This window comes from Talpa europaea (genome assembly GCF_964194135.1).
Source record: "Talpa europaea genome assembly, chromosome: 7".
NCBI lineage: Eukaryota > Metazoa > Chordata > Mammalia > Eulipotyphla > Talpidae > Talpa > Talpa europaea.
Window position 1 is genome coordinate 119,681,303 of NC_140074.1, and position 13,820 is coordinate 119,695,122.

The following is a 13,820-nucleotide window of genomic DNA, read 5'->3' on the forward strand; positions in this document are numbered from 1 at the left end:
AATGTTATATATTCACGTTAAAACTTTGAACAATATAGAAAAGCATAAAGAAATGAACACATCTGTCATTTTATCACCAAGAGAAATTATCTATTCATATTTGCATATCTCTCTCTGGTAATTTTTCTTTTCATTTATTGTTTTATTACATTTTTGGAGTTATATTTTATCTATAATCCTATAACTTGCTTTTATGCTTAAACACATGCTTTTATTATCTTGTATTGTTAAGCATATCTGATAATGTTATTTTTAATGTTGTCTAGCATCAATCATATAACTTGTTCTAAGCTATTACAAATTTTCATATTATTAATCATTTACGTTATTGTCAATGTTTCTCTGTGGTAACTGTGGGAGTAGGGAACCAGTGTATATACAGATCTTTATGCACATTTATGATTGTTTTAGAAACAGAAATGCTTATTGGAGCAAATGTTAATGAACAATGTTTTAAGGTCTGTGATATTCATTGCCATTCTGCCCTCCACTGCCTTTTAAAATTCTACTTATTTAATTCTATTTATGTATTCCCACTAGCTGTGTTTGAGAATTCCTGATTCCCCACATTTGGTGGGTATTTAAAAGTGCTTTCCAATTTGGAGGGTGAAAGTTGAAATTTCATTTTTATTATATTTGTATTTATTTCATAACCAGTTGGAAGACATTCTTTCCTGCATGCACTGGTTATTTGTCTTTCTGTTGAAAACATCTGATTTCATTCAGCTTTTATTTCCATCTCTGTGCCTGAGTTTCTCAAGCCAGACCCAGTGTGGAGGAAATGCCTGCTCTCTGGTTCCAGCACAGCATTCAGGCTTCCAGCTGTGCTCAGTAGAAGAGAAAGCGCACAGGGGGAGGGGGGAGGGGAGAGGGGGGTTGCCAGGGACCATCCTAGTGCTCACACCATTCCCACTCAACCGTGACCTCTCATCCTTCAAGCCAAGGTTAGCCCACTTTCTCTCCACCGCTTCCTTGAAGTACACCTGCATCTGGTGCCCAGTACACGGTGGTGGGCAAGTCCACATGGTTTTTTGTGTTTTTTTTGGAGGGGCTATGGCCTCAAGAGGACCAGGTAGGAGTCGGGGTCAGGGGGTTTTTCTCTGACTCCAGTTTTGCTCACTCATTGCCTTTCTTGTATGGCAAGTGATTCACATTCCGGGGCCTTGTTTTTCTCCTCTGCAAACTAAGGAAAATACATTCTTCCACTTGGAGATTATTGTGAGAACAAAATGTGTTAATGTCCACAAAAAACATAAATCTCAATGCAACAATAGTTTACTATTATCTGCGTGAGTTGCAGTTCAAATGCTAGGTAAAGGAAAGGGGACAGAAATACTGAAGAAGAAAAAGCAGATAAGCAAGAGTAACTATATACGATGTAGCAAAAATTTATCTAAAAGTTCACACCTACAATTAGAGAAAATGAATGTCAAATAAATTAATAAATTTCAGAATGAAAAAAGTTTATATAGTTCTGCTTGGAAGAAAAAGATTATGATTATCCCTAAGTGTCCCTGGACTCGCCCACATTTACCTTTGAGTAATTTGAATAATTGTTGAATTTCTCATCCTTTTACTTAGGACTGATTAATATTTTCTTTAGTATTAAAAAAATAACAAAGAGGGAAGGAACACAATGGTCTATGGGGGTGGAATATGGGTGAGTTGGTGGTGGGTGCACTATGGTGCTAATACCAGATGGGGTTACCCCAGCATTACCTCAGTTAAAGATCAATAAATAAAAAAACCCAATAGACATATCACAGTGCCAGGCACTGTGATAAATGTTGGCCACATGGCAGTGAACAAAACAGACATCATTCCTACTCCCTTGGGATTTGGTCTGGGGGAAGCTTTATCACACACCAGATATTATTATAAATGACGGTATCACACATGATAAGCAAAAGGAAAACAGACTGAGATCTAAGGCAGAAAAAATAAGCAGAAGAAAATTATTTTGGCCTTTTAAGAAAAACATAATCAAGGGGTTGCAGGCGCTGACAAATAGAATTTCACGACGGGAAGATGGAGGCCTCGTGGGTAGACAGCTCGGCCACTTCCAGTCTCCTCGATAAGGAGAAAGGAATCTTTACTGTTCCATGTAGAATATTACACTCCCATTATCATAAATAAGACAGCCTTACAAGTTAGAAATACATATAAAATAGTGACTTCATGGTAATAAAGTCATTTCTTTTATTGAAAAGACTTGCGGAACTTTATTAAAATGTATTTTCTCTGTGATGGTCTGAGAGACCTGGGAATTACTCTCCTTTGTTTATAAATTAGGGTAGTGAGCCCCAGAGAGGTGAGGTCATTTGCCTTAAATGGCCTGGGGACTGCTTATTAACAAGTAAACATAGCACCTATTAGGGTGAGCTACCTTTTATGTGGTTGAAAAGGTCAGTGTAAAGGGTGTGTCAGAGGAATGAAACATTTTATTTGTGGAAACAAAGGAAACACAGGGACAACATGGTATTCTTGATTAAGTGGTAGATTTTCAAAGTGCAGAACACACACACACACACACACACACACACCAAGTTTTAATTGCCCTGTTCTGTATGGAGAGGACTCTCTGTAACCATGGCTACATAAAGATCAATAGTAAAGATAAATACTTGGAAGCAAAGTGGGATTATGTCAATCTCTTGCTTCAAATCCATCTAAGCCCCTCTCCTTGGGAAGCCCCGCTTCATAGGTCTTTGCATTTCTCTCCCCCTGCTCATCCTCTCCTGGTCTTTACCACATCCCTGAGCTAGCAGACTGCACTAGACCTGGTGTGGCTGGCCTGTCATCCTTTAACGCTTAATCTGGCTGGCTCAGAGGCTTTCAGAACTGTCCCTTGTCCTGAGGTGAATCACCAAATCTGGGTCTCAGTTAACTCTTTCTTGCCAGGCTTGCGCTGCTCACATCTGCGTCACAGCAGGAATCACCCCGCGTTATAACTACATCCATACAAAGTATATAAAACACATGTATTGGGGTTTATAATAGCTTGTCTGTCTCCTTACCAGATTTGAGAGAAACTTGCAGACATTTTAGGTAATAATATTTCTTTAATTTTTCTATTCCCGGCACAGATATGGTACCTGGCCCAGCAAGGTACTTGTGGCAAATGAATGAGCAAAGGGATGCCTTGTTGATGGCATCCTGGTTGTGCCTCACCCACCTATGGCTTCTTAGCTCTGTTCATTCAAAGTTGAGCTACTAATAAGCCTGCAGGGTCTGCTACAGTGACAGGTACACTGAGGACATTTAAAAATGTGTTTGTTTAAAGACATTTGCTTCCCCCTTCCTCGCCCCACCTCTTACTTTTTCATATGCATTCTTTTGGTCTTGTCTCAATGCATTTTTAGATTTTGACTTGTGTGTTTACATATGGTATCTATATATTACATGTATATTACATTAGATATAGGTGTTGCATATATACACATATATATACAATTTCTCTAAGGTTGGGAGAAGGAAAATATGCTCTAGATAAAATTAAGTAGGATGATAAAGTCGAATAAATGAAATAGTGGATTAAATATCAAATTTGTGTTTCATCAAGATTTTAGCTTTAGGTCCTCCCCGGTGGCGCAGCGGTTGAGCGCTGGGTTATGAAGCTGCCTGCAGCCTCTGCAGCACCGGTTCGATCCCCGGCTGCTCCCTGGCCACTGGAGGAGGGTCCCGCATGGCTCGCAGACCTCTCCTGCTGCCCGCTACTCCCCTCAGCAGTGTACTTTGGTCCTTCTGCCTGCTCTGCGACCCGCTCTGGCTCTGGTGAATTCTCTCACCCTTCCGCGCTTCTGACTATACCCAGTGCTTGTATAAATAAATAAATAAATCTTAAAAAAAAAAAAGATTTTAGCTTTAGCTCCCAGCTTGTCATTCTATTGATGACTGGGGTAGAGCTTCTCTGTGGAGAATAGTCATAGGAAGGAATGTGTCCCTTTGGGCCTGTTACTAGAATTTGCTAATTTAAGTCTCTCTGAGGGAAAATGAAGTAAAAATTGGCAGGCCCACCAAAGGAGCCATAAGAACCGGAGAACAGCCACTCTTAATCCACAAACCAACATGTCCTTTTTTCTATTCCTCTTGCATGTGCTGATTTGGTTAAAGGCTCTTATGCTTTTTATTTCTTTGCATATTTTAAGATGTCATACCTTGTGCATTAAGCTTCTGGCTCCATTAGTAGAGGAGGTTCAGTGATGTGGTTGGTTGACAACACTGTGTATGACTTAGGGGTAGAGCTTCACACGTTTTCAGATGTATGTCACCACCTACACCCACCACCACAGCACCCATGATGCCCCACCAGAGTCCAGGGGGCCCAGCGTCACCCTCCACTTCTGGTAGCCTTAACGCGAGAGTCACAATGTGGATGAAACTGGAAGGGAACATGCTCAGTGGAATAAGTCAGGAGAAAGACAAATCCCACATGATTTCGCTCCTATGTGGAGTAGAGAGAAACCAAACAAAGGAAGAGACAAAATTAAGCCAAAATAAACCTAAAAACTGAGTTTTAAAGGCAGATAAAGACCTGAGTTCTAGTTTCCTTAGTACCTAATTTTATGAGTGGAAAATGTTGGATAACTCTTAAGGCTTCATCTTTCTCATCTTTTAATGCTAGATTGATTGAATTAATACATGTGGTTCACCTGTGAAAGTAATGCACGTGGTACTGCAAAAGTAGTAAAGGATGTCTCACCCTGTGTTTGTCTGAGGAAGAGCAATGAGGAGGTGCTGAACTTGAAGGCTAAACAGTTAAAATACACACTGTTAAAGTGCGTTCTTGTCACTTCTCCAACAGATTCTCTTTTAAAAATATAATAATCATCTTATTGTTATAGGACAGGGAGAGGGGCAGCCCAAACCCCGCAAACCTGCCTATTCTAAATGGGTTCTGCCATCCGCCGCATCAACAGAAAACATATGAGACTTTAATGGGAAGGAACTTTAATAAAACTAGGAAACAATACAGGTAAGGCAAAGAGTCTAGTTTCTAAATGAAGCACCCAAAGTTACCCGTCCCCTCGTGGGTAAAAGTCCATCCAAATGGGATTGGCCCAGAGCAAGGCCCCAAAGCCTGCCACAAGTCTAAAGCATCTTCCAGTGGGGACCCACAGCAAAGGGTCAGAAATAACCAGACAAGCCCGGAAGGAAAAGAGCAAAATCAACATCAAGATAAAAACTGCCATGGTCACCTCCCCATGGGTCTCACCCACATCTGTGTCACCCAGTCCACAACCTGTGTTGTTGTTGTCCCTCCCTAGTGTGGGGGAGGTATAATCTGTGCTTAGATGTTTAATCTGCTCTTTCAGCTTCTGTCCCAGAGTGGCTAACAGAAGTAAGGAGATGACTCCTTTTAATTGAAAGTTAATTACTGATAATTTGATTTTGCTTTTTCAGGTTGTATTCCAGGAAACCCAAGGAGTGCCTGCTTGGTGGCTAACAAGAGATGACTCCTTTTGCTTCAAAGTTAACTTTTATTCTTTCAGTTGCTGTACAGAATACCCCAGGATTGACTTCTAATAAAAAGTCTTCAACACTGAAAACCCTAAGGTGATAAACAAAGTCATGTAATCTTGTGATAAATAAAACTTTTCCTTCCTATTTCCAAAGTCTTAGGTTTGTAGGATGACAACTGGAAATTTTTCTGCCAGCAACACTCCACATTTTTTTTGGACTTTGACATTTTTTTCTGAGCCTATGGAGTAAAACTGCAGTTACATAACATATTCTATGTGGCATAACTAAAAAAAACTGTCTTTGTCTATACGTTGTATGTCTGTATGTCCTTGTGTCTAACTGTCTTGACCTCCAGTGATCAACAAATTGGTATACGTGGTGCCCATAGACGTTAAAAAAAAAAAAGTCTCCAGTTATGAGAAAAACTAAAGGTTAGGGTTTGATTGTCAACATTGATTGTCAACTGAACTAAGCTGGTGCCTTCATAGAGACTTAATATTGTTTCTGTTATTTTTCTGATATTTATGGCAAAGCATCCCAGAAATCAAAATTCAAGTACAAATTTGGTAGCCTGTCATTTGACTGATGCAAGGAAATTTTGTGGAACCTCAGTAGAGCTCCTGAGACACTCCACAAAGTTTCTCCCTTTCCTCCTGGAAAGGCATTAGGTGAATTTGTTCTGTTTGGCTTTTACCTAATGAAGTAAAACTGGAAGGGAAGCATTGTCACTTGGGAAAATGGTAAAACTTTGGTGTATACAGAATGTTAACAGTGGTTTTCTAAAATGTGTATTTAAAAAAAAAAAAACAACCTCTTAGTATCTGGTATGTATGTAAATTGTCAATGGTGATTGTCACCTTGTAATATTGTATAATTCAATTGTTTCACACCTACAGAAATTGTTTCCGGAAATATAGGGAGAAAAGGTCTCAACAGATTCCTATTGATGGAACTGTTGAGAGTGAAAAACAACTTTCCTACAAAGGACTGAATAGACCTGGAAATACACTTGACATTGACTAAGGTTTCTTTGACATACTGGAAATTTTTTATGCATTCTGTCCTGAATCCACGAAGTTTTTGTTTTGTTTTGTTTTGTTTTGAGTAACCAGGATCTGCAGAAAGGTTGCAATTTTTTTTTTCCAGCAAAGCTAACTTGTCACATTTTCTCTCCCCTTGATACCAACACAGCATACAGATAGTGGTAGTAATTTTTGCTACTTATTTCAGAGTCTGTTTTTGCATAACTTCCATAGGGATTTTGTCTGTTTTAACAAAAAAATTGGACGTGAGTTTGATTGTGTGGCTTTGTGTGGAGTTCTTCCAGAAAGTTGAAAAAGAGCTGAACCAAGAAGAGGAGAACCTGTCTGCCTTGTTTGTAGGGTTCCAGAGACCTCCAAAGAAGGTGAGGAAGCTTGCCTCCATTGGCAGGACTGGACAACCCGGCCAACGAAAATGCCCTGGTACCCTCGAGAAGAGGAAAGCCCAGGTGGAGTCTGATGAGACCAACTTTATACCTGAAGCCTACATCGACTGGATGCCACCGGTTCGCTCTGATCCTGTATGGAATATTTCAACAAAGCCAGCTAAAAATTGCTGTTAGTTATTTCTACCCTGTGATTTTATGCAAAAATAGGAAAAATGGTTTAAAAGTAGATTTAATTTGCAAACTTTTGCTATGCTGTAAAAAAGTTTGGGATCAAGGTTGAGAGAATTCGTTTTTGCATAAGTTGAACCATTTTAACATTTTTCCCCTTTGATTTTGATATATTTGCTATCTTGTTTTAGCCAATGCTCCAGATTTTTTTTTCTTTTGGCTTGGATAATGGACTATTTTTAAGTAATGAAACTGTCATACTGGACATTCATGGACAATGCTGCTGACTAATTGTTGCTTCTCTTACACACATTGTAACCCTGAAAAAAAGACTGTCTCCTAAGACTACACCCTGAGATTGTGCCACCATAGATATGGTGGAATAAAAATTAAAAGGGGGGATTGCAACAGGGTGGTCCCCAGGAAAGGGGGAGGTTCCCTGCCCCACCCAAGGGAGGGTGGAGCTGAGCAGGAAGAGGAGAAGCTGCAGAAGAGACTGAGGAAGGAAGCAGGATGGAGCCAGGAGACCTGGAGGAGGCGCGTGGAGCCTAGAGACACGTAAAGAAACTGCGCTTGTCTTTTGGTTGTGGACTGGGTGACACAGATGTGGGTGAGACCCATGGGGAGGGGACAATGGCAGCTTTTATCTTGATGTTGATTTTGCTCCTTTCCTTCCGGGCTTGTCTGGTTGTTTCTGGCCCTTTTCTGTGGGTCCCCACTGGAAGATGCTTTAGACTTGTGGCAGGCTTTGGGGCCTTGCTCTGGGTCAGTCCCATTTGGATGGACTTTTACCCACGAGGGGACGGGTAACTTTGGGTGCTTCATTTAGAAACTAGACTCTTTGCCTTACCTGTATTGTTTCCTAGTTTTATTAAAGTTCCTTCCCATTAAAGTCTCATATGTTTTCTGTTGATGCGGTGGATGGCAGAACCCATTTAGAATAGGCAGGTTTGCGGGGTTTGGGCTGCCCCTCTCCCTGTCCTATAACATTATGTTCACTTAAAGTGTAAGAAATAATGAAAGAACCACAAAGCTCTAACATAAACAAACACACATTTAGCCAGAGAAATAATTTATTGGAAAACCCATTAAGAAGTTATTTTTCCTTGATGAATACACCTAATCCAAGAAGCAACATAACCAAGAAGATAGAGTCAGCGGTCTAAGGATTTCAAGAGCTTCTTGATATTAGATGGCATTCACCTGCCCAAATGAACCAAACGGTTATTCAGGCAAACAACCTGAAACAAATTCTTGATTCTTTTTCCATTAAAACAAATGGTAGATTTTCTCTATCTGGGTTGTCCAGTTGGCCTCTACTTCTGATAAACCATGGAGGCAAGTGATAATGGAACAGACCCTTCTTCTGGCTTCTTCATGGTCAGTAGCCACCTCTCAGCAGCAGCATCTGGGAGTGCAGGGGTCACCACCACTGGGCTGGACATAGGTGGTGAGGTTGAGGGTCTCCATGCCTGGGGTGGGCTGGTTGGAGTTGAGCAGGAAGTAGGTGGGCACACAGGGCTGGGGCATGTGGCAGGGTGGGGCGGTGTTGTCACAGCAGGTTGGTCCCAGCAGCCAGGTGGTGTGTGGGCAGGTGCTGGGCAGGCAGACTCCGCAGCGGCAGCACTTGTCAGAAGAGCAGATGGTGGTGGCGGGGCCGGTGGGGATACTGCAGCAGCAGCGGGGAGCACAGCAGCAAGACATGGCCCTGGGGATCTGGTTGGTTTGTAGTTGGGGAGAAAGAAGAGTCTTTAGAAATGTTAATGTCTCCTCCTGTTCTGGGGCTCTTATATACTCACTCAACTGTTATTGGGCCAACCAGAAGGCTCCCTGTTCTGACGTTTGCTTATGAGGCTCTTTCACTAAGATTCACTAATCCATTTGGTATTTACTTGTCCACTAAGAGCCCCTGTCCTTATTGGTACAATCATGTTTTTGACTCATTGAGCTGTCATTTTTGTTATAAGATGGGCATATTTTGTTTTCACAGGGTCCTGGCATGTCAGGCCTCACTATGGGTCATCAGTTCAAGGGTCAATTCAGCTGTAATTTCAGAAGTTAATTCTTCTCTTTGTTTCCCCTTCAATTTTAAATGCTATGCAAAGCATGATGTCATTTGGAAGTACTAATTTTAGAACATGCCACTCAAATGATTAATTGGACCACTTTGTTCTCAATAAAATCAACAAGGACATAGTTACTCAAAGATGAAGTTTGCACCGAACTATATGTGTTTCAGATGTATTTGTCTTATTTCTGGTGTTACTATTCACATTCTATTTCACAAAGCAAGGTGACAGAATGGAATAAGATGAGACACCTATTCATTATTGTTAATAAATCTACAGTCAAATTCTAAGGGTTGTATTATTCTATAGTTTCTTTTTTTTTTTTTTTTTTAAAAAAGGTCTCTTTGTTCCAAAGTCATGCCAATCTTGCAGTGATTCTGATGCCCTGGAAGGAAAGATCTTCCTAGTTGCTTTCTTTTGCTAATTTGCCTTTAAAAGAAGTCTACTTAGTGGTCATTTATTTTCAAATGAATGATGTCCTTACTTTCAAATGAGATGAGACAGTAACTAAAAGGAGAAACTGTAGGATTTACAGAAAAAGAAGTGGGTTGGGAAGTGGTCTGATCAGAATTAGTGATTTAGTACTATGGCAGTCATAGAAATCATTTTTCTTCACTTACTTACTCCTTACTTAGCATGCTTATTTGTTTTAATACAATGGGTCTTGAATGGGTTGTAAATTCCTTTACAGAATGCCTTCTGCAATATTCTTCACCTTAGTTGGCTTTGATTTACCTTTCTGTAGGTTGGCAATGAGGCTATTGCACATCTTTAATATGCAATAGTCTATGATTCCAACATCTTTACATACTTCCCCATGATCAGCACAAAACTATTCAGAGTAGAATCTAAATTACATAATATGTTGGGTGGCAAATGGTTGTTGAAAAAAACACAAGGACACCTTGATGGGTTGTTTCTGAGGGGACATTACCAAAATCCAATGTAGCCTGTTTAAAAGAGTAGACAGTTGGTTAAAACATGTCAGTGGAAAATACTTAGTGTTATTGGTGAGTGAGTCTCATGTTTTATGAGAAGAAGAACTTGTTAGTGAAGTTACTTTGAATTTTGCTTACATATTGATAGTTATCATAAAGCCCATCAAATACAATGAAGCTTAGAGTCTCCCCGTACTTTACACCCATGTGACTATGATCTTATTGTTTGTTAAAATATCCTTGCCCTGTTCTTTATTTCTTTTTTTTAATATTTTATTTTATATAATTCTTACATCATTTTTCATTTTTGCACAATGTATGCATTTTCATTTTGGTTCCATTCCCCATACAATTACACCCCTCTTATTTTGACCCTAATCCTTTCTCTCCCCATCACCCCCCGGCGTAGTGTATCTCTGGTTTATAGTTGCTTGTTGATTTTGATTTTTTCTTTATTATAGTTAGTTTTTTCCTGGTCCCTTATTTAGGTTTTCTAAATTCCTGCTATTAGTGAGACCATCTGGTATTTTTCTTTTTCTTTCTGGCTTATTTCGCTGAGCATGATTCCTTTGACTCCATCTGTGTTGCTGCAAATTGCATGAGTTTATCTTTTTTGATAGCTGAGTAATATTCCATTGTGTATATGTACCGCATCTTCTTGATCCAGTCATCTACTTTTGTTCTTTATTTCTTAAATCTACTTGAACCTCAAGTATCAGTTCAAATATCTTCCTCCTAAAGAAACTTTATCTGTCCATGGTTCTTCTAGATGCGTTCATTTTTTTTCTCAGCCCTCACCAAGTGCTATCTGTCTCTGCATTTAGACCTCATTTTATTCTGATCCATATTATAGTTTATAATTTATATTTGTCTTTCTTACTCCAATGCAAGTTCTTTGAAAGTGAGGATCATATCTTACTCTTTGTCTCTGTCAAGCACCTAGGATAATGCTTGGCATATGGTAGGCATTTGATAAATGCTTACTAAATTGAATGAAATGAAAGATTGAATGAAAAAGGTATATTTCATTTTCAGAATAGCCTGAATAATATAATAATAATAATAATACCTTATATAAGCAGAGTGATTAATTTCTTTTGTGAAATTGTTGGGGTGCTGCATTTGGGGTCCTTGAATCACTGAGAAAGAATTCAGCAGAGTGTCCATTCAGTGGTAACTGCAAATTTATTTAAAAAAAGATGTCTGCATAGACACAAATAGGCAGTTCCTTTTTTTTAGATTTTTTTAAAATTTATTTATGCATACAAGAACAGCGGTGTAGGCCAGAGGTGGGGGCGGTGAAAATATTCACCAGAGACAGAGTGGGGAGCAGAACAGGCAGATCTATTGAAATACACTGCTGAACTGAGCAGCAGGCAATACAGGAGAGGTCTTCTGCGCCATGTCAGCTCCCTGGCCAGGTATTGAACTCATGTTGCAGTGGCTGGCGATAGCTTGATAGTGCTGAGTCTTTAACCCCTGCATCACGAGGGAGGCCCACAAATGGGCAGCTCTTAAAGGGCAAGAGCTGACTTTTGCCAGAGCACAAGATGTCCTTATATATTATTCTTTGGTGGAATTTATTACTTTGTAGAATTTTATCACTTTATGGAATTTATCACTTTGGGATCAGCTTGGGCTGTTTTTCATTAATCTTTTCCACTCCCAAGTCTAATTTCTGGACTTGAGAAATTTTCACCTAAATTTTCTACTTTACACTTCCATTAAACTGCCCCTGACCACATCCAGCCTGAAATCATTTGGGGAGTTGAAGAGGGAGACTGGTCTTCTATAACTGCTTCAAATTGGAGTGAGATATAGAGCTGTCCCCACCTAAGGGGTCTGGGGAGTGGTTTCTCTAATGCTTGCCCCTGAACTTGCTGGTAGGTGATTGCTACTGTTGGTTCTGAGGGAGGTGTAGGCAGAGTCCAGGGGGTGTTTGGGCCTATTGTCCCTCTTGGAAGGGTAGTCCAAGTTGAAATTGTCTCTGAATGAGAGAAGACAAATTTAACAATGAGATTGAGTATGTAAGTTCCAAAGAGGAGAGTGAGAAATACAGCTGCTAAGGACTCCAGAAAAGGTAGTATCCATGGGCGGTCTGTACTGCAGTGCTCCCTAACCCCCACACCCCTTGGGGAGAGACTTTTCTAAGTCTTGTGGCTTGTTCTTGACGTTTTCTTGTGTTGGACATCACCTGTCCACACTGGTTAACATAATAACAACATTCCTTCTCTAGATAAAGGCAGCAGTAGGTAAGTAACTATTAGGTGGAGTTTCATGGTAGAATTTTTCAAGGGATATATTAGCAGCAAAGGGGGAAAGAATAATTAGAAATTAAAGGAAGGTAGAAGAATTGGCGTGGCAACCCAGTTTAGGGTTACTTATTTTCTGGGCTACCATCCCTTGGGCTGTGGTCATTTGTCCACTTTCATTGTCTTTTTTTTTGTTTTTTCTTTTTGTTTTTTTTTTTTAAGATTTACTTATACAAGCACTGGGTACAGTCAGAAGTGCGGGAGGGTGAGAGAATTCACCAGAGTGGGGAACAGAACAGACAGACTGATGAAATACACTGCTGAGGGGAGCAGCGGGTGCGGCAGGAGAGGTCTGTTGTGCCATGTGGGACCCTAGGCCAGCAGCCGGGGATCGAACTGGTGCTGCAGAGGCTGTGGGCAGCTTTGCTGCCCAGTGCTCAACCCCTGCGCCACGAGGGGAGGCCCAACTTTCATTGTCTTTTGAAGAGGTATTTTAGGCAACAGAACAACTGGGCCACAACATCCCTATTTGTCAATTCAGATGGAGGAAGGTTTTTTTGTTGTTGTTGCAAAATAGTGGGGGTACTACTACAAAATGTTTTACAGTTGTCAAAAGATTATGAAGTTTTACATTCAAGGTTTCACTTAATCAGATAATGAAAAAATGTGGCTCAGTTTAATGTTTGGGGTCTATTCTGGGTCTAAGTTGATCTCTAATCGCCAGCTTTTTCAATGATTTTAAGGACATATATGAGTTACTTAAAGAGGTTGGGACAAAATAAAAATTAAAAGTAAGTGCTGACCTTGGAATTGAAGATGATTCAAAGCCTAGGGCTTAGTATATTTTATTATCCAGGCAATTTATTTCAGATATTTACATATCCCTGTGAGATCTCCTTTTGGGCATGAGCTTTATGCCTATGTCATCAGAAAGTGTAATCCTGCTGGACATATTTATGAGTTCATGATGCATGCGTGTGTCAGGAGTCACCGGGTAATTATAACATGAAGCATTCAGACAGTAGATGGTTTGGGAAGCAGTGGGGTTTATTTAAAATACGAAGGTCTGTGACAGCATACCTTCTACTTCTAGTTTGAAATCATTGTTCAAAATGTAGAACACTTCTGCAAAACTGAAGATCTGCGGTCAGAACATTTTCTTCCCAAGCTTCAAATTAAAACATTGTCTAAGCAGTCTTACCGGCAATTGTTGTCCCCTAGGGCAACATGGGCAAGTTCCCTTAAACATCTCTGGCTGGCAGCGAGGTGCCTTGCTGGGCTGGGTAGAGGTGGTGACAGAGATCCCGCTCAGGTTCGGGGTTGGGTGGCAGCTGTGGAGCAGCCAACAAGACGCCACATAGGAGTCAGGTATGCAGCAGGGTTGGGGGCAGGTGACACAGCAGGTGGGCTGAAGGAGGCTGATACTGTGAGGGCAGGAACTAGGCAGGCAGATGCCACACTGAGGACATACTTCAGAGCAGCAGAGGGTGGTGGCCGGTCC

General features: G+C 40.5%; 1 protein-coding gene across 1 annotated transcript; it reads right to left on the minus strand.

Annotated features, from left to right (window-relative positions):
* Positions 1 to 8,455: 8,455 nt before the first annotated feature.
* On the minus strand, positions 8,456 to 8,919 carry LOC311173904 (keratin-associated protein 3-3-like; the record flags this gene model as incomplete). The annotated part of the gene is made up of 1 exon (XM_084237987.1): positions 8,456 to 8,919. Exon 1 carries the CDS (start codon positions 8,762 to 8,764, stop codon positions 8,456 to 8,458), a length of 309 nt encoding a protein of 102 aa, XP_084094113.1. The 5' UTR covers positions 8,765 to 8,919.
* Positions 8,920 to 13,820: the final 4,901 nt, after the last annotated feature.